The 24,988-nt window shown below is 35.3% G+C and overlaps 1 protein-coding gene across 2 annotated transcripts; it reads left to right on the top strand.

Moving 5' to 3' along the window:
* Positions 1 to 645: 645 nt before the first annotated feature.
* On the top strand, positions 646 to 17,894 carry LOC128226678 (alpha-tocopherol transfer protein-like). Of its 2 annotated transcripts, XM_052936658.1 has the most exons (9): positions 646 to 671; positions 889 to 936; positions 7,894 to 8,091; positions 13,312 to 13,471; positions 14,077 to 14,141; positions 14,931 to 15,133; positions 16,221 to 16,331; positions 16,566 to 16,689; positions 17,105 to 17,894. In XM_052936658.1, exons 3-9 carry the CDS (start codon positions 7,926 to 7,928, stop codon positions 17,260 to 17,262), a joined length of 987 nt encoding a protein of 328 aa, XP_052792618.1. In that variant the 5' UTR covers positions 646 to 671; positions 889 to 936; positions 7,894 to 7,925; the 3' UTR covers positions 17,263 to 17,894. The 2 variants fall into 2 exon arrangements, with proteins under 2 accessions (XP_052792618.1, XP_052792617.1); XM_052936657.1 differs by lacking the exon at positions 646 to 671 and having other exon boundaries at positions 678 to 936.
* The last annotated feature ends 7,094 nt before the right edge of the window (positions 17,895 to 24,988 follow it).

Genomic DNA, 24,988 nt, shown 5'->3' with positions numbered 1-24,988 from the left:
TTTGATTCCTTGATCTAACCAGGGTTTTTTTTACACTTTAATTATATTTTTCTACATAACGTTATTAAAGAGTAAAATAATTATAAAATTAGTGTTTTCAAATGCGAAAAATAATGTTTTGTTCAAGAACATGAGCGAGTTCCTTTAAGCTTTGACTATACTCCTCGCTACCATTATGCGCCAGTCAATTGTAGCCACGGCCCCCAAAGTCTGGGGAATAGCGGGGACTTTGACTTTCGTTCCAGCCAAGCCCGGGTAAAATCCCCGCCCTGCGGGGACGACCTGCTGGTAAACCCCCCGCCAAATGCCCCCCGTACCCCAGGGACCCTAAGTAAGGCCCAGTCCCAACTATTTTTGGCGTGAAGACAAAACCACCGCATTCATTTGGCACTGCGGAGCCACCTAGAAGGTATTTTGCCTTTAATTTGACAGGTATGTGTATCCGCGTATCTTTATAGAATCCAATATGACAGAGGCGCAAGCAGTTATTGAGAAATACAATACCTTAATTTCTATATTTAAGTGACGAAACTTGAACCTTGTGGACCAACAGCATGGAACAAGGATCGAAAATATATGTTTTATACCCATGAATCTTCAATTACACCACAATGCGCTCGAGTGACGAAAATTAGAATAAACCTTCTGTTCAGTGATTTCCTATACAGCATGTAATTTTATTTTCAATGAAGGGTTTTAAAGAGATTAATGCTGTATTGGTTGTACTTTGTTATCCTTCAGGCAGAGTAGGATATAAAATCTATACTAAATCGCATTGTTATTAATAAAGTTTACTAGAGCATGTCATGTTTTGTATGTTAAGATAGTTATTTTTACGGTTTTAATTACTTGAAGTGCTAAAAACGTTTCTGCTTTTCGTTACAACAGACATTGTGACACTGAATATATGGATGGACCTCTTATGATTACTTTTTGGTAAGTAAATTAGAAGATAGAGTTCTTATTCTCAAAACATATCTATTGGAATGATATAAACCTATTTCTTTTTAAATAGAAATAAAGCTTCAAAACTTCCACACCTGGATCACAGACGATTGATATAGAACATATATAAACATGTACGCACAGGCGGCATCTACATGTGTATACATGAATCAATATAACCTCATCCTTTAGTATTGTATTACATGACATACATGTACATGTTTGTCGCATAATTAAAAAGAGGGCGAACTTGTAACCAAATGTGATTTTACTTATAGAACTATGTATATAATTGTTATGTTAACCAAAATATTTAGCAGAAATTGCACATAACCTATTGGACATTAAAGGTGCTTTATCCGATGAACGTGAAGGACATAAATGAGGACATTAGCGACAATAAAATAGTAGACGTACTGTGAGATACAGGTATATAATTATACGACTTTCATGTTTTGAATAAATAAACATAAAACAAAGTAATAAAGCTGTATCATCCTGATTTTAGGGGAGGACAGCACGCTTGAGAAATCGACATAAATGTGCGTGTGTGCGTACTAAAATATACAAAAATAAAAGCATAGACTTGTTAAAGTGCACTATTTATATTTGAATATGTATGTTTTGATTTGTACTCTGTATACAAATATAAGACGAAAAACATTTTTTATGCTGGTGAAACTTTTAAAGGTATACGCTTTCGTCTTCTTTTTATGTAAAGTGTTATTACAATATCACGGTCACGCTACTCCGGTGGTATTTATAATGCAAGTGAAAGCAATATAATAGTATAGGGACAGTAAACAAGTACAGTATATCTTTATGAAATGTCCATTGATCAATAGGCATTCTCGCCTTAAACTACAGGCTTGCTGTAAACGTATTTGTTATTATAAAATCCCACGCACTACATATCGCAACAGTCCACTCTTACTTTAAGGACAATTTGAAATGACGTCACAAAACAAAACAGTGCGTCATTAAAAAGACATTTATGAAATAATGCGTCTGAATTATGTATAATAATTATTAATTATATAGATTATTAGTTCTGCGTTTAGGTCCTGAATGTCGTATTTGAATGTCATTGATTTTTCGGATTTTGATGTAGTGTTTTAGCTTGTATTTGTAGATCTAAGTTTAAATTAATTGCCAGTGCAGTGTATTATTGCAAACATAATTAAGGTTCCCCAAAAATTAAGTCATTAACATTAACTGCTAAATTGAAATAGCTACGCCATCTACTTGCAGCGGAGTTAAAGTGTACCGATTTCTGACATACCGTTCATATACATCCGAGGTTGTTTTTTGTAGAAAAAGGCCGAGGAGTTCCGAATTGTGAAATCCGAATCTGAAAAAAATCGACGCGAAACGATTTATGATTCATTGTTTAATGTCTTTACGGAGAGTCTTGTCCTATATGCGAATTAAAGGGTCCGTTAAAGTTGTGTGGGTCAGACATCGGAAACAAATATGTTCGTCTAAACTGCAAACAAAACGGTTGTATCAATGAAAAAAACACATTATCAAATAAGTATTACTAAATATGGTAGAAAAAGCTATATTTCTCCGGGAAACTTTAGTAACGCTATTGAAAATAAATACTTAAAGGCTTTGATATACAAATTTGTCTTTTTTTACGAGTAGATCTCTCTGCCATTTGTTGTGAAGTAAGTAAAATAAATAAAAAAAAGTTTGAAAAGAATCGATGCTATTATACAATTTGTGACAGATTCCCTTTAAAGCAACTTTTATCTTATGGAAGCCGACATATACCATGTATTTAAATAAAAACATATTAACGCTGAAAATTAAAGCGGGATCTCATGTTTCTTATAGTTGCAAAACAACGATGACTTACTTAATAGGTTCTATATTCTACCCTTGAACACTGTGCCACACCAGTGCGCGTGAGTTATGCCCGAGGCATATAAATATACCACGACATTCAGTGACCCATTGAATGGCGCTCAGTGGATACTTGATCTACTTTATGTAACTGTTCTAAGAGAGAGAGAGAGAGAGAGAGAGAGAGAGAGAGAGAACTTATAGCACTTGACTTAATCGAACTAGTGAATTGACATAAAAGCAATTTTGTTGCAATCTATAAGTCGTCCAGAAAGGAACATTTTGAAGCAAAAAATACATCTTGCTTTCTGATTTAAACATCTTGTTTTCTGACTATTTCATCTTGCAATCTGACTTTTTCATCGTGCATTCTGACTTGAACATTTGCCTCTCTTACTCGAACATCTTGTTTGCATCCTTCATTCGTTGTTTGGGCATCAGTATCTTTAGCTTCGTGAAAGTCCCTTCGTGTATCTTGGTCCAAAGTAACATTCAGCGTTTGCTTATGCATAAATGTACATTCGGTTGTTGTTTTTTTAGTTACTTCGCGGTAAATTATCAATTAATTCAATACTCTCAGACATAACCGTGTTAAGTAATAGTAGGATGGCATGAAGTAATATCTTAATGATTAAGAATGGGCGGAATGAGCGTAGTTAATGAGCCCTTCTTAATCATTAAGATATTACTTCAGGTCATCTAACTGACTTGGAAAAACAACGTTATTGACTGACATATTGCCAACGCAAAACATTTCATATAGATGGATATCAAGTACCTTTTCGTCGCGACCGTTTATTCAATGGCGGTGGAGGTTTGGCAGTATATGTAAAACAAAACGTAAATTGCATACGACGATTAGATTTAGAAGGAGATTATATAGAAATAATTTGGTTAGAAATTATGCCAACAAAATGTAAATCTTTTTTAATTGGTTCACTTTACAGGCATCCAGAATCTAAAGTTGCATGGAAAGAAATATTTGACACTCATATAGAAAATGTTCAACTTGAAGAAAAAGAAATTATAATTTTAGGCGATATAAATCGAGATTTATTAAATTCCAAAATAAATGATGAATGGTCTAGCTATATTTTAACACTAGGATTAAAACAGTTAATTAAGCAGCCGACGCGTGAATGTTCAACTTCAAAAACTTTAATAGACCACATTTATACTAATTGTGATCAAAATATATGTAATGTAAGCGTGCCCAAAATAGGAATTAGCGATCATTATCCGATCCTATGTACAAGAAAGTTAAATTATAAAGAAAAAATCAATTCACATAATTTTATAAAATACAGATCATTTAGGTCATTTTCAGAGGAGTCATTTTTATCAGATCTTATCAGAATCCCCTGGGGTAATCTAAACAACACTGATACTAATGAAGTACTTCACACTTGGGTATCTAATTTTTCAAGTGTTGTAGATAATCACGTCCCAATTAGAACTCACAGAGTTAAACACATAAAACAACCAGATTGGTTTACACCTGATATTTTAGATGAAATTAAAAAACGTGATAAATTTAAGGCTAAAAATGATATGGATAATACAGAGTTTCAAGAAATAAAGTTTGTACATTGATAGATAATTCTAAAAAAGAATCTTATAAAAGAAAAATTGAGGAAGGAAAATCAGACCCTAAAACAGTTTGGAAAATATTTAAAGAACATGGTGCGTCTACAAAAAAGACAAACAACTGTAATTTAATAAAAAACATTCATAAAGATGGAATAGATATTACTGATAACCAAGATATTGCAAATACTTTTAATAACTTTTTTGTAAACGTAGCAGCTAACTTAAAAGAACCTATTCCAACTTCAAATTTTAATAAAGTAAATGATTTTGTAAAAACAAAAGTTCCTGATCATATATATTTTCACATTCCTCTGATTACGGAATCCCAAACGCGTAAAATGTTAAATAATTTAGATGTATCCAAAGCTACAGGACTTGACCAAATAGGGCCAACACTTTTAAAATTATCAGCCGATGTTATATCAAATAGTCTTACGTATGTTATAAATTGTAGTATAAAACAAGGTGTTTTCCCAGATGAATGGAAATGCGCCAAAGTTAATCCTTTATTTAAAAAAGGTTCATCAAATGATGTAAATAACTATAGGCCAATATCAATTTTACCTACTCTTTCAAAATTGATTGAAAAACATGTGCATGATTCATTTGTTAATTACCTTAATCATTATAAATTATTATGTAAATCCCAAAGTGGATTTAGAAAAAAACATAGCTGCGAAACCGCATTAGTATGTATGATAGATAAATGGTTAACAGCTTTAAATGATGGAGAATTTGTAGGCGTTGTTATGTTAGATTTTTCTAAAGCATTCGATTTATGTTCCCACGAAATACTATTAAAAAAAATACAAATTTACAAATGTGGAGATAATACTATTAAATGGTTCAAGTCTTATCTTACAAATAGAACTCAAGCGGTGAACTTAAACGGTGTTCTCTCTGATAAGCAAATTACGACATGCGGGGTCCCGCAAGGGTCTATTCTAGGGCCTCTTTTATTTATTTTATTCATAAATGACTTGCCTATGTATGTACAGGATAATGTTTCAAACGTTGATATGTATGCAGATGATACTACAATATATGACACAAATAAATCTAAATTTGAAGTTGAAATGAATTTACAAGCTGCTTTGAATAACGTCAGTACATGGTGTCTAAACAATGGTATGGTATTAAATGCTTCAAAAACAAAAGTAATATTGATAACGACACCCCAGAAGCGGACAAAATTAGTTAATCAACCTCTAAATTTGAAATATAAAGACTTAAATCTGGAAATCACAACAGGTGATAAAATTCTTGGCATATATATAAATGAAAACCTTAAATGGGATACGCATATAAAATTTCTTAGGAAGAAAATATCTAGTAATTTGTGGCTATTATCAAGAATTAAAGTATTTATTCCTGTTAATTATAGAATAATGTTTTACAAAGCCTATGTCCAACCACATCTTGACTATTTTAGTATCATTTGGGGTAGTACAAAACAATCAAATATCCAGGTTTTAGTGCGATTACAACGAAGAGCATGTCGTATCATTCTAGGTGAACAATATACCACTTTAAGCGAGGCTTTGAATACAATTAATTCTCTTAATATTGAACAGAGGGTTTCACTTCATAAAGCCAAATTTATGTACAGGGTATCGCAAAATGCAGTCCCGTCATATATTCAAAATATGTTCAATTACAATGTCAGGCGTCCAAATCATTTACGTTCTTCAAATAAATCGGATTTTTTAATACCCAAACCAAATATAGAACTTTTTAAAGGGAGTATGTCGTACTCTGGGGTAAAAGTATGGAATAACATTCCAAATGAAATAAGACAGAGCGAAAGTATTAAAAGTTTTACAGTAAATTATACTAAGTGGATAAATTCGAATCAACAGTCATAAAGCTAAAATTGTAAATATGGCCATATGTAAGTCTGTAAGTTAAACCTCTGCCGCCATATGTATGTATTATGTTGTTGTGTAACATTGTTATCATGTTGATCATGTTTATGAATAATGCTAACTTTGAATTTGTTATGCTGATTGTTATATTGCTATATAATTATGTATTTGTATGTATGTAAATATTGCTTTAGAGGGCCCCAAGGAAGATTAGTTTACACTAATTGGGTTACCCTCTGTAAATAAAGACTTTCATTCATTCATTCATTTCATTCATTCATTCATTGCGAAATCTAACGCAGGGATTGTGTATTGGATAAGTGGCAGTAGGCGGACCTTTAAACACCCGCGAAACTTGAAATTCTTAATGATTAAACATAGTACCTAATCTGCACTTGGCTGGAAAATGTAGGTTGTATTCTTAAAAAGTCTTATTTGAGCTAAATTTTTACTCTAGCTAGCTAATAGCTTAATTAGTCCTACCAAACTTTCTTTCCTTGATTAGATTTCAAATATTCAACATGATGACAAATGTCAGCAAGAATCAGAACGAATATTGCATAGCATGATGCAATACGAAATAAATCGTTAGTTTCCGTTGGGGGTAATTTTCGATTCTGAGGGAGGGGCGCTAGTCAAAATGTTACAAGCCTTAGTTACGCCCCCCCCCCCCCTCGCTCTAACGCCAAAGCCTAGTAAGCCCCAGCTAACATGACGTGCTCCTTGGTCATTAGGAGATAACGAAGTTTTGAAACCACTGTTGCTCAGATGACGAATTAAGGATGCAATAAGGTAAGATGTACAAGCCAGAAAGCAATAAGCAAACTCACAAAATGACCATCGGCTAACCATAATGTGCAAATTGGGAATTCAAAACGGAACTTTACGTACTCGTATTACACAATAAAGGACCATGCATGAAATGTCGTAGCGCAAGGAATACAACTCAAGTCGGACGTTTTAGTCATGCTTGACATGCTGTTATCTCCCTTGAATAAACATACAAGGGACTCGTTCATGGTTTGAAAGATGAACTTTTTACGAAAACAAATTATTACGAAATAAAGTGTGGCCAGTCATAAGGAGTGTCAAAACGTAGATACTGACAGCTGACAACTGACAAATGTTGATATTTGCTCAAATTTTGTCTTCGAAGCTAATCAGCAAATTATTGTGTCGTGGTTGGTTGAAGGATAGTAGCACGTGATATTTTCAATGTAGTCGATAAATGTTGAAATATATATTATCGAATGTACCTCAAAATTTTGGCCCCAAATCAATGAATTGTAGACGACGAAGTTTGATATCTAAAGGGATTCGCTCATGATTTGGGACCAAAATTATTACTTTCGAATCAGGTTTCTCAACCGCCAAACCATATTCGAAAATTTTACTTAAAGAAACAAATGCATGGTTGTGTGTACAGTTTTAACAACATTGTGGATCCTTCGTCCGAGGCTGTAGCAAATATTTCTGTATTTTTACAAAACAATGATACCGTAGTTGGTCATTTGACTGAATCAACTAAATGGTGTTTCAACACACGTGTTGGATCACTTTCCGCCATGTTTTTTTTTTCCAAAGTGAACTAGTTATCCCATTTTCCCAAACCTATTCCAAATCAAGATAATGTTTCTTTTTATAGAAATATGTTGTTGACTCTGACGTGACATCATTATGTCGCCAAACGATCCGGACGCGAAATACGTCTGCTCTTTCACTGACGCCGAGGTAAACAAGGCAATCGTAGAGCTAAAGGAGCATCCGGCAGACCGACTTCCGGCTGTACGCGCATTCCGGAAATGGATAGAGGAACAATCCTCGTGGCTAACCTCACCTACAGGTATGTTTAATTAGGTCTTGTCTGTATATTCTTAGTAATGTTTTCCTTCATAAGAGGACTGGACTTGGATTTAAGTTAAATGTTTGTTAAGCATTGTAACGCCGCATAGCAGCATCGCCGCATAAACGTGTTTTTTTTTCGTTTATGCGGTGATTTTCAACGCATAAACAGAGCGACCACGTTTATGCGGCGACGCTCAACGCCTAAAGCAGAAATTGCTTATATTGGGCGCAACTGTGCCTTTTTGCCACATAAAGAGGATTAACTAAACTATTTAATATAAAGCTAAAAAATAGAGTTCAAATATTTCAACAAAAACGATGGTGATAACGTTGATGATGATGATGACGACGACGATGACGATGACAATGACGACGATGATGATGATGATGATGATGATGATGATGATGATGATGATGATGATGATGATGATGATGATGATAATTATGATGATGATGATGATGATGATGATGATGATGATGATGATGATGATGATGATGATGATGATGATGATGATGATGATAATGATGATAATGATGATGATGATGATAATGATGATAATGATGATGATGATGATGATGATGATGATGATGATGATGATGATGATGATGATGATGATGATGATGATGATATGATGATGATGATGGTTGTGGGGATGATGATGGTGGTGGAGAATGTGATTGTGTTGATGGTGGTATTGATGATGTTGTTGATTATGAAGATGATTACGATTAGGGCGTAGCATATTACTGTCATTTTGAAGAAAATACGGGAAAAGTAGGCAGGCAAATTGGTCAAATTTAAGGTAATATTTTAAAGTTGAGGCAAAATTTAAAGTTGAAAATTAATTATTACTCCCCTTGGAGTGTTCCCATTTACATTTTCTTTGTTACAAAAGACTAGTGCATAAAAATACAATCAATGAAATAAAGACGTCCATGATGACCATATATCATTCATCTGAGTCCTCTTGTTCAAGTGCCCAAAACTAATGTTGTGTTGAAATTTTTGGAAAGAATATCATTTTCAAAAAGTTTTCTTTCGTTGCCCTGGTAATCAGAGAAATACGCTGATGACTTAGACGTGAATAAATTTCACAATCACACAATTACCAGTAGTTCTTGTCATTGAAATAATTCTTAGCTCATCTGAGCACAAAGAGCACATGTTGAGCTGTGAGGATTGTTTGATTTCTGTTGTTTTGTTTTATTTGAGTTTATCAAGGTCTGCCCGCGCCAATTGGCTGCATTATGGCTTGACCATCACGACTTAAATTGAGTTTAAATGCCATAAGTGACAGCAATTCGCAGTCAAATCCAGACATTGGAAGACTTGAAGAAACAGAGTGAGATACAAGAGATCCGGGTGCGATACCCAAGCTCTTTGCGAAGAGACCTCTTGGTTCTTTAACGTGCTCGGTGTAAAGCACCGATACACGGGATACAACTTTCCTGGGTTGAACCAGTACTGAGTACATCACTTTTCCAAGCACTACCCTTTAAATATGGAGGCTATTCGTTGCCAAATGTCCAGACGTGTATGTGTGTATTTTAGGTTTGTAACATTGATGATTTACCAATTTACATTTTACAACCGCCAACTCATCGGGTGTATGTTTACATTTTACACTGCACATTTTCATTTTTTATTGTACCAATTGGAGTTTTATTCTCGTTGCATCTATTCAACAGAAGATTTAGTCGTGTTTATAAAGTTGTGTATGTTAAACACACGTCATTCTTTGAAGTCACATGCCGAGTTTTACATTGCGGTGTGTAGAAGACAGATTTCAGTTCGTAGTTCTATAAAGTACATTGTATGGTGGTGACCTTTCATTCGCAGTTGAACATGTTTACGAGATGAATTTAATTATAGATAACTCCGCTTTAACCATGTCTTAACTCCGCCTTAACCACGTCTTAACTCCTCCTTACGTCTGTCGGAAATTTCCGCTATCACTCGGCTTTATTTAAACCAATTATGGATACTTTGGACCATGGACATTGCGAACGGACTATGATTTGGAAACAGGATGTATTATAAATTATTTCATGTCGAATAAAATAATATATGATATTACAACATGTTTTTGTCTATATAATAGTAACTAATACGCACATATGACATGAAATGAGATGTATGCAAAATGATACCTGACACAAACAAAACAAAATGTAAGTCATTAACATTAAATTATACTTCAAGAATGAAAAGTCCCATTGTCTTATTTTTCTTTTAAAGCTGCACTCTCACAGATTGACCGTGTTGACAACTATTTATATTTTTTTGTTTTGGAATTAGCCATTTTTTGCGTAAATGTCTGGATACCAGTGGTATAAGACTGCTGACAAAAGATCAGATACAGTTTTTCAGTTTTACGTTCGCAAATTGATGTTTTATGGCTAAAAGTGATAATACAGTAACGTTTTAAGAAAAATGAAAAATGTCGGCAGTTTTCCAAACAATTTAGATCTGTTTTAGCGTGAGTAATCTTATTATTTGTATAGAAAGCATTGCTGCCAAAATCCGCCGAGTCTGGGACAAAAAAGGATGTCAAAACTGTCAATCTGTGAGAGTGCAGCTTTAAATTACTATAAACACTATTTTAAATTCTACCATTAGAGGACACTTTCTTGCCTTTTTGCAATGTTCAAGATTGCAAGTAATATTAGATAATTTAAAATTTACGAAGAAAAAAATCTAAATTTTCATTTAGTTGAAATTATTCACTAAGATGCCCCAGAGGTTTCTTACCTGGTAGCTGGAACTGTATGGATAAAATACTCTTAGATTACAACTTCATATAACTCGTACATTATACTGTAACGAATATTATTTTATAGGTAATTAATAAAGTATTTTAATGATGAAGTCAATTTATTGCTAATAAACAATTATTACTTGCTGCTACCTTTTATACCCCACCCACACTCAATAGTCAGGGCTTTTTTCACATTTAGGTGAAGCGGACCTAGCCCTTTTGGAGGGGAAACATCGCGCGTTTGTTTTTCTAATCTAAGACTCACGATATCTATTTTTTCATAACTGGGGGACACAAGTGGGTTGGAGGGCTGTTCTTCCATCCACATGGATATTTTGTTTCAATGATGTATTGAAATTACACGTTTACACCATACATGCTTATTAAGATAGTAAATGTATAACATCAGACACAACTAGGTGGATATCATTATGATGTCCAGGGACTTGCGTTAGAGGGGCGTTACTTAGGGACACAACTTTTTGGACATGATCCCTCGAGTGGGCATGACATTAATATGTTTAAAATGTGGGAAGTGGGGTTTAGGGGTACTCCCCCTAGAATATTTTAAGTCTGAATTGGTGCATTATGGCGTAATTAAGTACTTTTTTCTGAGAAATATTGACAAAAAAATTAACCTTTAAGTTTACTTGCGGGCCAACTGTGGGGGGGGGGGACACAGGCCCTACAGCTCCCCTCCCCCCACACTGAACGACCCGCCCATGGTCCACTTGTAAATAAATTAATGAACAATTTTTGCTTGCTTGGGTATATAAGTAAAAAAACAACTGACAGTGGCAGTATAAATCTGGGTCCGTGAGCCCAGCTCAGATACACCCAACTGCAATTGAGTATATAATATGGTGATTTATAACCCATTAAGGAACATTGATCGTCAAAATAAAATAAAAGATGAAGTTAATTTGAGTTTTTATTGTGAAAAAAGAGAGAGTACTCGGACTTACAACCGGGAATTTACAGGAGGTAGGCGAAGATGTTATCTCCCTTGCTTGATTCGACGGAAATAAACGAAAGAAAATCTGATTCGTTAGCCCCGCCCATTCACCTTCGTTTCTTCCGGTGACATTTACCATATAAGGTATAGGCGAAATCGTCTATCCTTGTAATTCTGAACTTGTCAATTGACTTTTGTAAACCTGAACTTGTTGGACTGCAAATGTTCATTTTACGAATGCGAGTGTCGACTGTAGGATTGCAGTTTTACAAATGCATTATTCGGCTTTCTAAATTACATCATCATATTGTTAAAAGCAAGTTATACGATCTATGTTTTAGTGAGTTTATACAGGGTCGATCTGACTAATATACATTTTGACTACTAAAATGACAAATGACAAATCAATACGGAAAAACTGACGAATAGAAACAACAAATAGCACGTCTACATTGACAAATGTAAGAGATATTTAGTACGATTAAGAAGCACATTGTGGGAATTACACGTCTGGACTTTTGGCAACGAATAGCCTCCATATTTAAATGCCAAGCGCCAGGCAAGGGAGCTACTTGTACCAGCTTTTAACGTCTTTCGGTATGACGCGGCCAGGGATCGAACCCATGACCTCCCGCTCCGTAGGGGGACGCTTTAACCAAAAGGCCACGGAGACGGTGACGGAATTCTGTTGTTTGTCCGCCGTTAACTTTTGACTTTTCTAGAAACGTTTGAAATGACGTTGACAGTGCGCATTGTCAAGGGTACATGCCAACCAGTCTGAAAAAAGGCGAGAATATATGTTACGTCATACGATGATTCAAATTTTTGATTGTCCCAAATGACGGTGTTGTGCGTTGTTGTAACATAATTATATTCCCGCCATTAGTCGGACCAAACGTCATTTCAAACGTTTTTGCAGAAAGATCAATTGGTTAGGTTCACATTTAAACCGATCTTACCAAATCTTTGTCAGAATCTATGTCTCAAAAAGTCTAGTACAAAGCTTGTTTTAGTAAACACAAAGAAACTAAGTCCGATCTTGATGAAACTTTATCAACCACTATTGTACTAGTATGTGTTTTAATTGTTGTTTTTTTATGCGGCGAAGGTGTGCCTTTTTGCCACAGAAGAAAGTCCTGTTTATGCGTTAAAAATCACCGCATAAACGAGGTCGATTTTCTTTATGCGGCGATGCTGTTATGCGGCGTTACAAAGCATCACGGCCTATTTCTTACTGCAAGCTTAATTGCATTTTTAGCCGTTAAAGGCGTAAACTGCCATTTAATTCAAAAATATATATGAGACGAGTTTGGGAAAAGTTTAAAACGAGCTTTTAACGAATTGCATAAATGATTTTTAAATGGCATTAAAGAACGATTTCCTGAATTAATTTAACGATTTAAAGTTTGGCGCTAAATAAGTCAGACGAAATGACCACAATGTCAAGTTGTAGAAGAAAAAAGTGTCACAACGTTTTTGCTAGAGATAATGAATGTTCTTGCAGACACTAAGTTCCTGCTGGCGTTCCTGCGAATCTCCAAATTCAGCCAGCTGACGGCTCGGGAGCGCCTCAGCAACTTCCTCGCCTCTTTCAACGACTCTGTCAGTTACCTTAACGGCCATGACCCCGCAGACCCCAAGTACCTCAATATCCTCAGGGCAAGGTCAGTTTGAAAGCCACCTTTTTAATTTCTTCGTCTCTGTCAGTGTTTCATTTAGCTATACTTCCACGCCTCGTACTCTCGTTCCATGAAACTCAATGTCCTTCAAATTGCGGGTCATGTAACTATGGAAACCAAACCGTGTCTTATCTCCCTTATTCTTTTACCGTGTGAGATATTTGAACAACCGTGACTCCGAAGTTGCCAAGCCAATGATAAAATACCGTGAAAATAACTTACGATTGATAAATTCCAAGAAGAGTTATTTTAGGCAAATGTGTCATATGTGTAAAATTCGTTTTAGTATGGGATATATACCAGAAGATGGGTATGTAAACATATAAATTTTATTTTAATAACAAAAAACTTTACGAGTAATTGTTTGTATAAATGTAAATATTCAATCGCAAAGATAACAATCAACAAGATCTGTATGAAAGCAACAAATCATCCTTAAAGTATATGTACTCATATATTCTAAGAATTCTATTCTGAAACGTTTAAATTCCGATAAGTGCTTTTCGTGAAAAAATGTATATAGCGTGTCTGTTTCCACGAATCTTAATTAAAAAAGTATTAAATAACATGTTGTTCTTTTACCGTTTCAGTCGTGTGTTCACGCCATTACCGCAGACAGACAAAGAAGGTCGAACGATAATTCTCGGAAATTACGGTATGTAATTGAGGTCGAAGCCAGTAAGTCTCCTCATAAGGACTATTATTTCATACGGTTTAATACCTCCCAGGAGGGCACTGAGACCGTACAAATGTATGATCTTCTCAGCTGGAATTGGCACGATATTTCACTACTAGAATTTCAATTTCTGCATTCCGTGTGAACGGAAAACATTTTTTTTTAATTGTAACAGTGTCACGTACATCTAGTTGCACAGCCTTAAGTGATGAGGTTCATTGTTAATTTGTTTTTGTTGTATGTGTTTTTGCGTTAATTGCTTTGCTCCTTAAAACTTTTTCCAATGTCTGCAAAAGTGCAGAGGCGTAGCTACATATAGGCTGTGTCGGCCTGAGCTTACAACTTTTTTGAAGAATGACTAAATCTTTATTACCCCAAATTGAAATAAAGTTAATAGCTACTCAAACAGCCTGAACAACCCCAAAAGTTTGTTTTATTTTAAACAAAGCAAGTTTGGTGTTTTTTGATCTACGTGCAGGGTGTATTGCTAGTGTTTTTTTGTAATCATTGAAAGTATTTATGAGTGTGTGTAGTGTTATTTGCATATAACCCCACATATAACCATCGGGCCTACGGGTTTTTAGGCCCTACCTACGCCACTAAATTGTATACATGTATTAACTCTGGTTAACCTCTAAGCTTATGTTTTGGTCTGAATACACTTGTTTAAAGATCTGAAGACTACAAAACTAATACCATGCATTGATTTCAAAGGTTGTTATTTAATTATATGTGTTCTAACTAATTTAAAATACATTTTTGCTGCAGACAATTTTGATCCCACGGGCAACTCCTATGAGTATGCAGACTTTCAGCGATCTATTCTTGGAGTGTGTCACTCCCTTGTCTTCTGTGATGAACATTTCCAATTGAATGGCGTCAACTTTCTCATGGATTACGGGGCTGTCACCATGAAACACATCACGTTTGGTGGCTCAGAAAACATGAAGAAACGGGCACAACATTTCCAGGTAAGTGTGTCCGAGTACCTTTACAAATGTTAATTATTAATGTATAAGGTCTTGAGATGATCTAAAGGTCTTGAGATGATCCTGAGGTCTTTGAGATGACCTCGAGGTCTTGAAATGATCTCGAGGTCTTGAGTTAGCCCCGAGGTATTGAGATGAGTCCGAGGTATTGAGATGATCCAGAGATCATGAACTGATCAAGAGGTCTTGAGGTGAATCCGAGGTCATGAAATGATCTAGTCTAAGAGATCTTTAGATCATCGAGAGGTTTCGAGGTAAGCCAAACGTCTTAAGTTGATCCAGAGGTATTGATGTTATTCTAAAGTCTTATAATGATCTAGAGGTCTTCAGAAAATCCCGAGGATATGAGATGAACCCGATGTCTTGAGATGAACACAAGATCTTGAGTTGATCCCGATTTCTTTGGATAAAGCCGAGGTCTTGAGATGATACAGAGATCTTGAGATAATTCAGAGGTCTTTTAGTTGCTTCCTAGGTATTGAGATGATACAGAGATCTTGAGATAATTTAGAGGTCTTTTAGTTGCTTCCTAGGTATTGAGATGATACAGAGATCTTGAGATAATTCGGAGGTCTTTTAGTTGCTTCCTAAGTATTGAGATGATACAGAGATCTTGAGATAATTCAGAGGTCTTTTAGTTGCTTCCTAGGTATTGAGATGATACAGAGATCTTGAGATAATTCAGAGGTCTTTTAGTTGCTTCCTAGGTATTGAGATGATACAGAGATCTTGAGATAATTTAGAGGTCTTTTAGTTGCTTCCTAGGTATTGAGATGATACAGAGATCTTGAGATAATTCGGAGGTCTTTTAGTTGCTTCCTAGGTATTGAGATGATACAGAGATCTTGAGATAATTCGGAGGTCTTTTAGTTGCTTCCTAAGTATTTAGATGATACAGAGATGTTCAGATGATCCAGAGGTCTTGAAGTGTATCGGACGTCTTGAGAAGGTCAAGAGGTCTTGAGTTGATCCCGATGTCCCTATGTTTCGAGATGATTCCGATGTGTCGCAACGTGCTCATCTTATCTTGGAGCGGTCTGCCTATATTATGTGATTGTTTTTTTTTCAGAAAGCACTACCCGTATCAATACGTCAATTCCACCACTATAATAATGGACCCATATTTAACGTGCTGCTCCATATCTTACGCCCTGCCTTACCTGAGAAAATGAGAATACGGGTACGTAACACCCCTCACATCATTATGTTTCAACAGTAAATACGTATAAATGAATGACGTTTGTTATACGTTATGTCGGCAACCAACAGAAATGTAACAATACTCTAAACTGGCAAATAATGTGGATTAATTCAAGCATTATATGTAAAATCCGCATTTATTTGTAAGTGTTTATTTCCACCATGACAAATGAACCAAGGTTATAACAATTTACATCGACATGTTCGTTGGTAGGTGTTCATGCATGGGCACAGTATGGTCTCCGTGTACAAAGAGATCCCAATGGAGCTACTCCCGGAAGAGTATCTGGCGGACGACTACCAGGGCGACAGCGCCGGAAGTCTCCAGGATATCACAGGTACGTTTTACGATTTAAGTTTACCCTTCAATTTAAGGGTCTATTGTGCATTGAAAACCAATCATATTTATATGCAGTTTTTTATTTAAACAGCCAAAGTGCAGTCTTTCAATGCCAATACAGTTTATATATGTTTTACCCACCCCAAGAACCTTCATACGAGCTTACTCGGACTTGCCATGCATTTACACCTCACACACGTGTATAGCGGATAAAAACATCATATGTACTGTAAAACTCTGAGTGTCATTTAAAAAAGATGAAAATGAAATGCATGATATCACCATGGTCTTACAATGTAATCTGAAGTTCTTGAAGGTAGTACTTAAAGTTTGAACATAATGTTTATTCCGTAGTGTCATAACCCCGAAATCATTGTGAATAGAATATTAATCAGTGCCTTATTCCATTCTAGAAAACAATATCAAGAAGCTTCTGTTGGACCCAGAGCGGCGGAAGTTCATCAAGGACCTTTGGAGCGGTCGGTACGGTGCGGACCTCAGCCGTAAACCTCAGCTCCAGGACACCACGGATGGCGACTTGTACGGCTCATTCCGGAAACTCAACATATAAACACATCTAAACCGCGGCTGTACTGACTGTTTGTAATCTTATGATGCTGGGATTTGGTGGCACGAGAAACTGGCTGATGGCGTCAGTGAAATTTACGTTCTGTTTTTGAATGGAAAAAGAGATCGCAAAGTGATGAAGTGTTTGTGTTACTAAAGGTTACTTCCTTACCGTTAAAGAAGTGAACAGACCGTGATTAACAACATGTTTACGAATCTCAAAACGTTCATCAAATCCATAAAATAATGTAAATAGTTAGTTTGTTAATGAATTAATTAAACATGTTTTAGTCTTGTCTTACTGAAGAACATTTAAATGTAGGGAATGGGTGTAGCCATTTCATGTCAGCACATATGCCATGAAATTTTGCATTGTGTTTTGTACATACTGCCTTATATTGAGAATTTTGTGTTCTTAAATGGGCACTAACAGTGCTTGTTTTGTCACAATTTAATAATAAGTGCTGTTTCCCGGTTCATCAGAATGTTGGTCGAGCTTTCTAAAACCAAAATACATATATATAAGCATGTATGTTAAAACGGTATCGCTGATGTTATTTTAGCTCCCTGTTTTTCGAGGGAGTGTTTTATATGGCTTTGTCGGCTGCGATGGAGTCGTTTCAATATTGGGCATAACTCATTACCATCTCAATATATTATTATATGAGTACAATGTGATATGTGTAGCAAGGTCCATAACTTTTTGATAGGTGTCGAGTTATTCCCCTTGATCGTCTGAGAGAAAAAAAAAACGGACAAATGTTAGCGCCTGCATGAGTCGCTCTTGTTCTTGGTGTTATTAGGTAGTGTTTGTTGTAAATCAACATTCAGCTATTGTCCGTATTTTAAGGTTGATTGTTAACAATTGCGATTCAAATCATTTGAACCTTATTATCAGTATATATGTTCCTTTTTCCCCTCACATGTATACAATGTAAGCTGTGAAACAATGAATATAAGCAGACAATGCTGATACTCCCCCCCGTCCCCAAATAATCAGGAATAGTAATGACGTTGCATGTTAAAAAAAGGTAAAAAGGTAGGTAATATCATCAGATCAGCCTGTATTAGTTGGGCCTTTCAAATGACAGGTATGGCACTCGTCCCCATGTTGGGCCTCCCAAATAGCAGGTGTGCCATTTGTCCCATGTTTGGCCTCCTAAAAACAGGTACGCCATTTGTCCCATGTTGGGCCTCCCATATGACAGCTTTATTATTTTTCCCATGTTGGGCCTTCTATATGACATGTGTGTCATTCGTCCCATGTTGGGCTTCCCATATAACAGATATGTCATTCGTCCTCATGTTGGGCCTCTCAGTTGAAGAAATATTTTATGTAGCGTACTAGTTTATTTGTTTCATGGTATTGTTGTCATGTTTTCATATGAATAATTTTCTTTGATTCTATTGATTATGACATATCATACACGTATACATGTTAGATTTATAGCAGTTTTGTACTTGTTAACATATCTCTCTATCTATATATATGTGTGTTATATATTATATTATATTACATGTATTAAAAAATAACAATATCATTTCGATGTGCTATTTAAACAATAAATACACAATATGCAGTTGTTGCACTCTTTTTCAAATGGTATATAACAGGAACTAGTTGAAATATTTGTCTCCTAATTTCAAGACGTTTGGACCTACATATACCATTATTGCAGCACTGTATCAACAAAATCACCATTACAGCATTTTCCACATATGTACATGTCCGTGGATGTATAACAACTGTAAACAAAGAAGTTATCAATTATCATGATGACAATAATTGTGAAAAAGCACAAACTTAAAAGAGTGTAGTTGTTAGTTACATAACGTATACGGCAACGACTTCGAGTATACAGGTCTTAACCGTGGCCAAAAAAACAATGATGTTATGACTTGACCATATATCAAACTCATTGACCATCTAGACAAGACGTTGATGTCTCTCTACAGGTCATTGTTTGTAAATGCGCTATTTATTTGTTTTTTTGGAAACCAACCCTGAATAAGCTGGTTATGGTCTGATATCTCCATATACCGTAACGTTAAATGTTGATGCCTTGTGAAGTGTGAATCATTTGAATACTGAGTATTACCTTGCCGATAACTTGTATCTTAAGGTAACTTACAAAAACTACACTTTTCACCAATATGATGTCGCCTATACTATTTTGCAAAGAATAACATATATTGAGTATAGAGTTTTATTCAATCAATAACAAAAATCGCAAACAAACACAGTATATGTGCATGGCAATGATCAAAGGTAGTAACAGTATAGTTAACAAAAGTTAATATCACACGACTGACACCTATTCAGTCCTGTTCATGGCGGAGTCTATGCTGGCCCAGGCCACCGCTGCCCTGTCCTGTCTCGTGCTGCCACCTGACCGCGATGATGTCTCCGGAGACGTTGAACATGAAGCATGGCAAAGATGCATAAAACATAAGTTAATGTACACATAAGCAGAATCAATTATTAAAATTAAAATTCTATTTTGTGCTACACGACATTCAAACATTCTGAAAGATTTCTAATGAAATTAAAAACTCTTTTTTGAATGCTCGTCATGTTTTTATGATGTCGATCTTCGTTCGTTTTTCAATCAGAGATTCAATGTCGAATGTCTATTTTGGAGATACATTGACATTCAAGATCTTCAAACTAGCTCGACATTCAATGTGAAATGTAATTGTTCAAGACATGTCGAATATAGTGCTTCTTGCCATTTCGAAATTCAATGTTGAATGTAGTTATTAATCGTTATCGACATTCAGTGTCGAATTTAGTTTTTCAAGCCAGCTCGACATTCAATGAAGAATATCAATATACCTGCATTAATTTTCTAAAATTAATGTCGTTTTTCTAAAAAGCTTGCCATTATTTTGATTGTTTCTGCTGAGTCATTGATCTAAATCTGTGTTTTGTATGTCATATGTCGACATTGGTTATGACTCATGACGTCGAATGTCTATCGTTTAGCAAGCTCGACAATGTCAATGTCTAATGTCGCGATATCGTGATATTTATGAAAGTTCGACATTTTTTTTACTTTACTTAATGTCGTTGGTGAAACTAACGGTGAGTGATTTAGCATCTTTTGGGTCAATATTGTGAAATCTTCAAGCCCTTTTGATCATATTTCGATACTGAAAATATGTGTATTAAAAAGAATTTAAAAAACTTAGAACAGAACCTTTAACTAATGGGATGTCCCCTATATTATTTTGCAAAGAATAACATATATTGAGTTTAGGGTTTTATTCAATCAATAACAAAAATCGCTAACAAACACAATATATGTGCATGGCACTGATAAAACGTAGTTTAACAACAACAGTATAGTTTACAAAAGTTCATATCACACGACTGACACCTATTCAGTCCTGTACATGGCGGAGTCCATGCTGGCCCAGGCCACCGCTGCCCTGTCCTGTCTCGTGCTGCCATCTGATCGCGATGATGTCACCGGAGACGTTAGTGATGTCGCCGACTCACTGTCGTCTGATTCCAGTTTGGCCTGGATAGATCAGGCTGTGGATTGCACCTGCAAGATACATGATAAATGTAACGACATGAACGTATGGTACAACTTAATTTGTATCATAGAATGGTAGATTATATAAATTTTAGTCTACGCCTATCATGCTTTTTATCCATGTATCAATCGTAAAACTATTCACGAAAGGCATGTTGTGGTACTATATTATCAATAAGTACTAGATTTACGAGAAAACTGACCTGAGTCCACTTGTTGCTGGAGTATTTGGTGAACAGCTCAGCCCTTAGACACGCCCCACCAAGCTCGCTCAAGTGCATGTCTGCAAAAGATATAAAACATAATTAATATGCATTTCCAAGTATTATAATAATCATGACTTAAGGTAAGAATTCAGAATGTCGCGTTAGTAAACTATTATTAATAGGAATCTTTAAATTGCATCTTATGCTTATCGATTAACCAAAACAAAATTAATTACATTTTTTAAGTAAATTGATTCTTACAACATAACTTACCCATGGCTGTTATGTTGTTGTCGCTTGTCTGTAGAGACACCAGCTGCTCTCTCAGGATTGAGGCTGCTCTTACTAGCTCCATGTTTCTGTTTTTATAGTGTTTGCTATTACAGTTGTAGTCAGAAGATGTGATGTCCTCCCAAACTTCTCCCACTATTTAAACCTTCTTCGAAATATTCATTTTTCACACTTCACACTTTCACAGCTTACTATGAACAAACAACTAGTCTTTGAAGTTCGTCTGATCAAAGGATCATCAAAGATTCACACTTTTGCAATTAAAGAACACTTGCAGATCATTAACGGCAATCAAGAATGATAATCACTGGGTAGGATTTTAATTAATCAAAACATTGTTCTGAAATCACTGGGCTGGGTTAGATAATTATTCAATGCAGATTGATCATCTACGGCAAAATGTGACTTAATTTCAGTTGTTAATTTTCATAATTTCAAAGAAATGTGAATAGTCGGAATAAAATATGTATTTCACTATTACAAACAACATGAGCATGGCAAAGATGCATATAACATAAGTTAATGTACACATAAGCAGAATCAATTATTAAAATTAAAATTCTATTTTGTGCTGCAAGACATTCAAACATTCTGAAAGATTTCTAATGAAATTAAAAACTCTTTTTCAAATGCTCGACATGTTTTATGATGTCGATCTTCGTTCTTTTTTTCAATCAGAGATTCAATGTCGAATGTCTTTTTTTGGAGATACATTGACCTTCAAGTTCTTCAAACTAGCTCGACATTCAATGTCAAATGTAATTGTTCAAGTCATGTCGAATATAGTGCTTCTTGCCAGTTCGAAATTCAATGTTGAATGTAGTTATTAATCGTGCTCGACATTCAGTGTCGAATTTAGTTTTTCAAGCCAGCTCGACATTCAATGAAGAATATCAATATACCTGCATTAATTTTCTAAAATTAATGTCGTTTTTCTAAAAAGCTTGCCATTCAATGTCGTTTGTTGAAAAAGTTTGACATTATTTTGATTGTTTCTGCTGAGTCATTGATCTAAATCTGTGTTTTGTATGTCATATGTCGACATTGGTTATGACTCATGACGTCGAATGTCTATTGTTTAGCAAGCTCGACAATGTCAATGCCTAATGTCGCGATATCGTGACATTTATGAAAGTTCGTCATTTTTTTACTTTACGTAATGTCGTTGGTGAAACCAACGATGAGTGATTTAGCATCTTTTGGGTCAATATTGTGAAATCTTCAAGCCCTTTTGATCATGTTTCGATACTAAAAATATGTATATTTAAAAAACTTAGAACAGAACCATTAACTAATGGGATGTCCCCTATATTATTTTGCAAATAACATATATTGAGTTTAGGGTTTTATTCAATCAATAAATTTCTGCTCTTACTAGCTCCATGTTTCTGTTTTTTATAGTGTTTGTTATTACAGTTGTAGTCAGAAGATGTGATGTCCTCCCAAACTTCTCCCACTATTTAAACCTTCTTCGAAATATTCATTTTTCACACTCAAGATTCACAGTTTTGCAATTAAAGAACACTTGCAGATCATTAACGGCAATCAAGAATGATAATCACTGGGTAGGATTTTAATTAATCAAAACATTGTTCTGAAATCACTGGGCTGGGTTAGATGCAGATTGATCATCTACGGCAAAATGTGACTTAAATTCAGTTGTTAATTTTCATAACTTCAAAGAAATGTGAATAGTCGGAATAAAATATGTATTTCACCATTACAAACAACATGAGCATGGCAAAGATGCATATAACATAAGTTAATGTACACATAAGCAGAATCAATTATTAAAATTAAAATTCTATTTTGTGCTGCAAGACATTCAAACATTCTGAAAGATTTCTAATGAAATTAAAAACTCTTTTTCAAATGCTCGACATGTTTTTATGATGTCGATCTTCGTTCTTTTTTTTCAATCAGAGATTCAATGTCGAATGTCTTTTTTGGAGATACATTGACCTTCAAGTTCTTCAAACTAGCTCGACATTCAATGTCAACTGTAATTGTTCAAGACATGTCGAATATAGTGCTTCTTGCCAGTTCGAAATTCAATGTTGAATGTAGTTATTAATCGTGCTCGACATTCAGTGTCGAATTTAGTTTTTCAAGCCAGCTCGACATTCAATGAAATATATCAATATACCTGCATTAATTTTCTAAAATTAATGTCGTTTTTCTAAAAAGCTTGCCATTCAATGTCGTTTGTTGAAAAAGTTTGACATTATTTTGATTGTTTCTGCTGAGTCATTGATCTAAATCTGTGTTTTGTTTGTTATATGTCGACATTGGTTATGACTCATGACGTCGAATGTCTGTCGTTTAGCAAGCTCGACAATGTCAATGTCTAATGTCGCGATATCGTGATATTTATGAAAGTTCGTCATTTTTTTACTTTACTTAATGTCGTTGGTGAAACCAACGATGAGTGATTTAGCATCTTTTGGGTCAATATTGTGAAATCTTCAAGCCCTTTTGATCATGTTTCGATACTAAAAATATGTATATTAAAAGAATTTAAAAAACTTAGAACAGAACCTTTAACTTATGGGATGTCCCCTATATTATTTTGCAAATAACATATATTGAGTTTAGGGTTTTATTCAATCAATAACAAAAATCGCTAACAAACACAGTATATGTGCATGGCACTGATAAAACGTAGTTTAACAACAACAGTATAGTTTACAAAAGTTCATATCACACGACTGACACCTATTCAGTCCTGTACATGGCGGAGTCCATGCTGGCCCAGGCCACCGCTGCCCTGTCCTGTCTCGTGCTGCCATCTGAACGCGATGATGTCACCGGAGACGTTAGTGATGTCGCCGACTCACTGTCGTCGGATTCCAGTTTGGCCTGGATAGATCGGGCTGTGGATTGCACCTGCAAGATACATGATAAATGTAACGACATGAACGTACGGTACAACTTAATTTGTATCATAGATTGGTAGATTATATAAATTTTAGTCTACGCCTATCATGCTTTTTATCCATCGTAATACTTTTCACGAAAGGCATGTCGTGGTACTATATTATCAATAAGTACTAGATTTACGAGAAAACTGACCTGAGTCCACTTGTTGCTGGAGTATTTGGTGAACATGGTGTGTACGCCCTCACATATGGACAGACGGAGGAGCAGACGTAGCTGCCGGTACTGATTATCCTCCAGCTCAGCCCTTAGACACGCCCCACCAAGCTCGCTCAAGTGCATGTCTGCAAAAGATATAAAACATAATTAATATGCATTTCCAACTATTATAATAATCATGACGTAAGGTAAGAATTCAGAATGTCGCGTTAGTAAACTATTATTAATAGGAATCTCCAAATTGCATCTTATGCTTATCGATTAACCAAAACAAAATTAATTACATTTTTTAAGTAAATTGATTCTTACAACATAACTTACCCATGGCTGTTATGTTGTTGTCGCTTGTCTGTAGAGACACCAGCTGCTCTCTCAGGATTGAGGCTGCTCTTACTAGCTCCATGTTTCTGTTTTATATAGTGTTTGTTATTACAGTTGTAGTCAGAAGATGTGATGTCCTCCCAAACTTCTCCCACTATTTAAACCTTCTTCGAAATATTCATTTTTCACACTTCACACTTTCACAGCTTACTATGAACAAACAACTAGTCTTTGAAGTTCGTCTGATCAAAGGATCATCAAAGATTCACACTTT

The sequence above is a fragment of the Mya arenaria genome, chromosome 3, assembly GCF_026914265.1.
Source record: "Mya arenaria isolate MELC-2E11 chromosome 3, ASM2691426v1".
Lineage (NCBI taxonomy): Eukaryota > Metazoa > Mollusca > Bivalvia > Myida > Myidae > Mya > Mya arenaria.
This window is presented reverse-complemented; position numbering and strand designations above follow the sequence as displayed.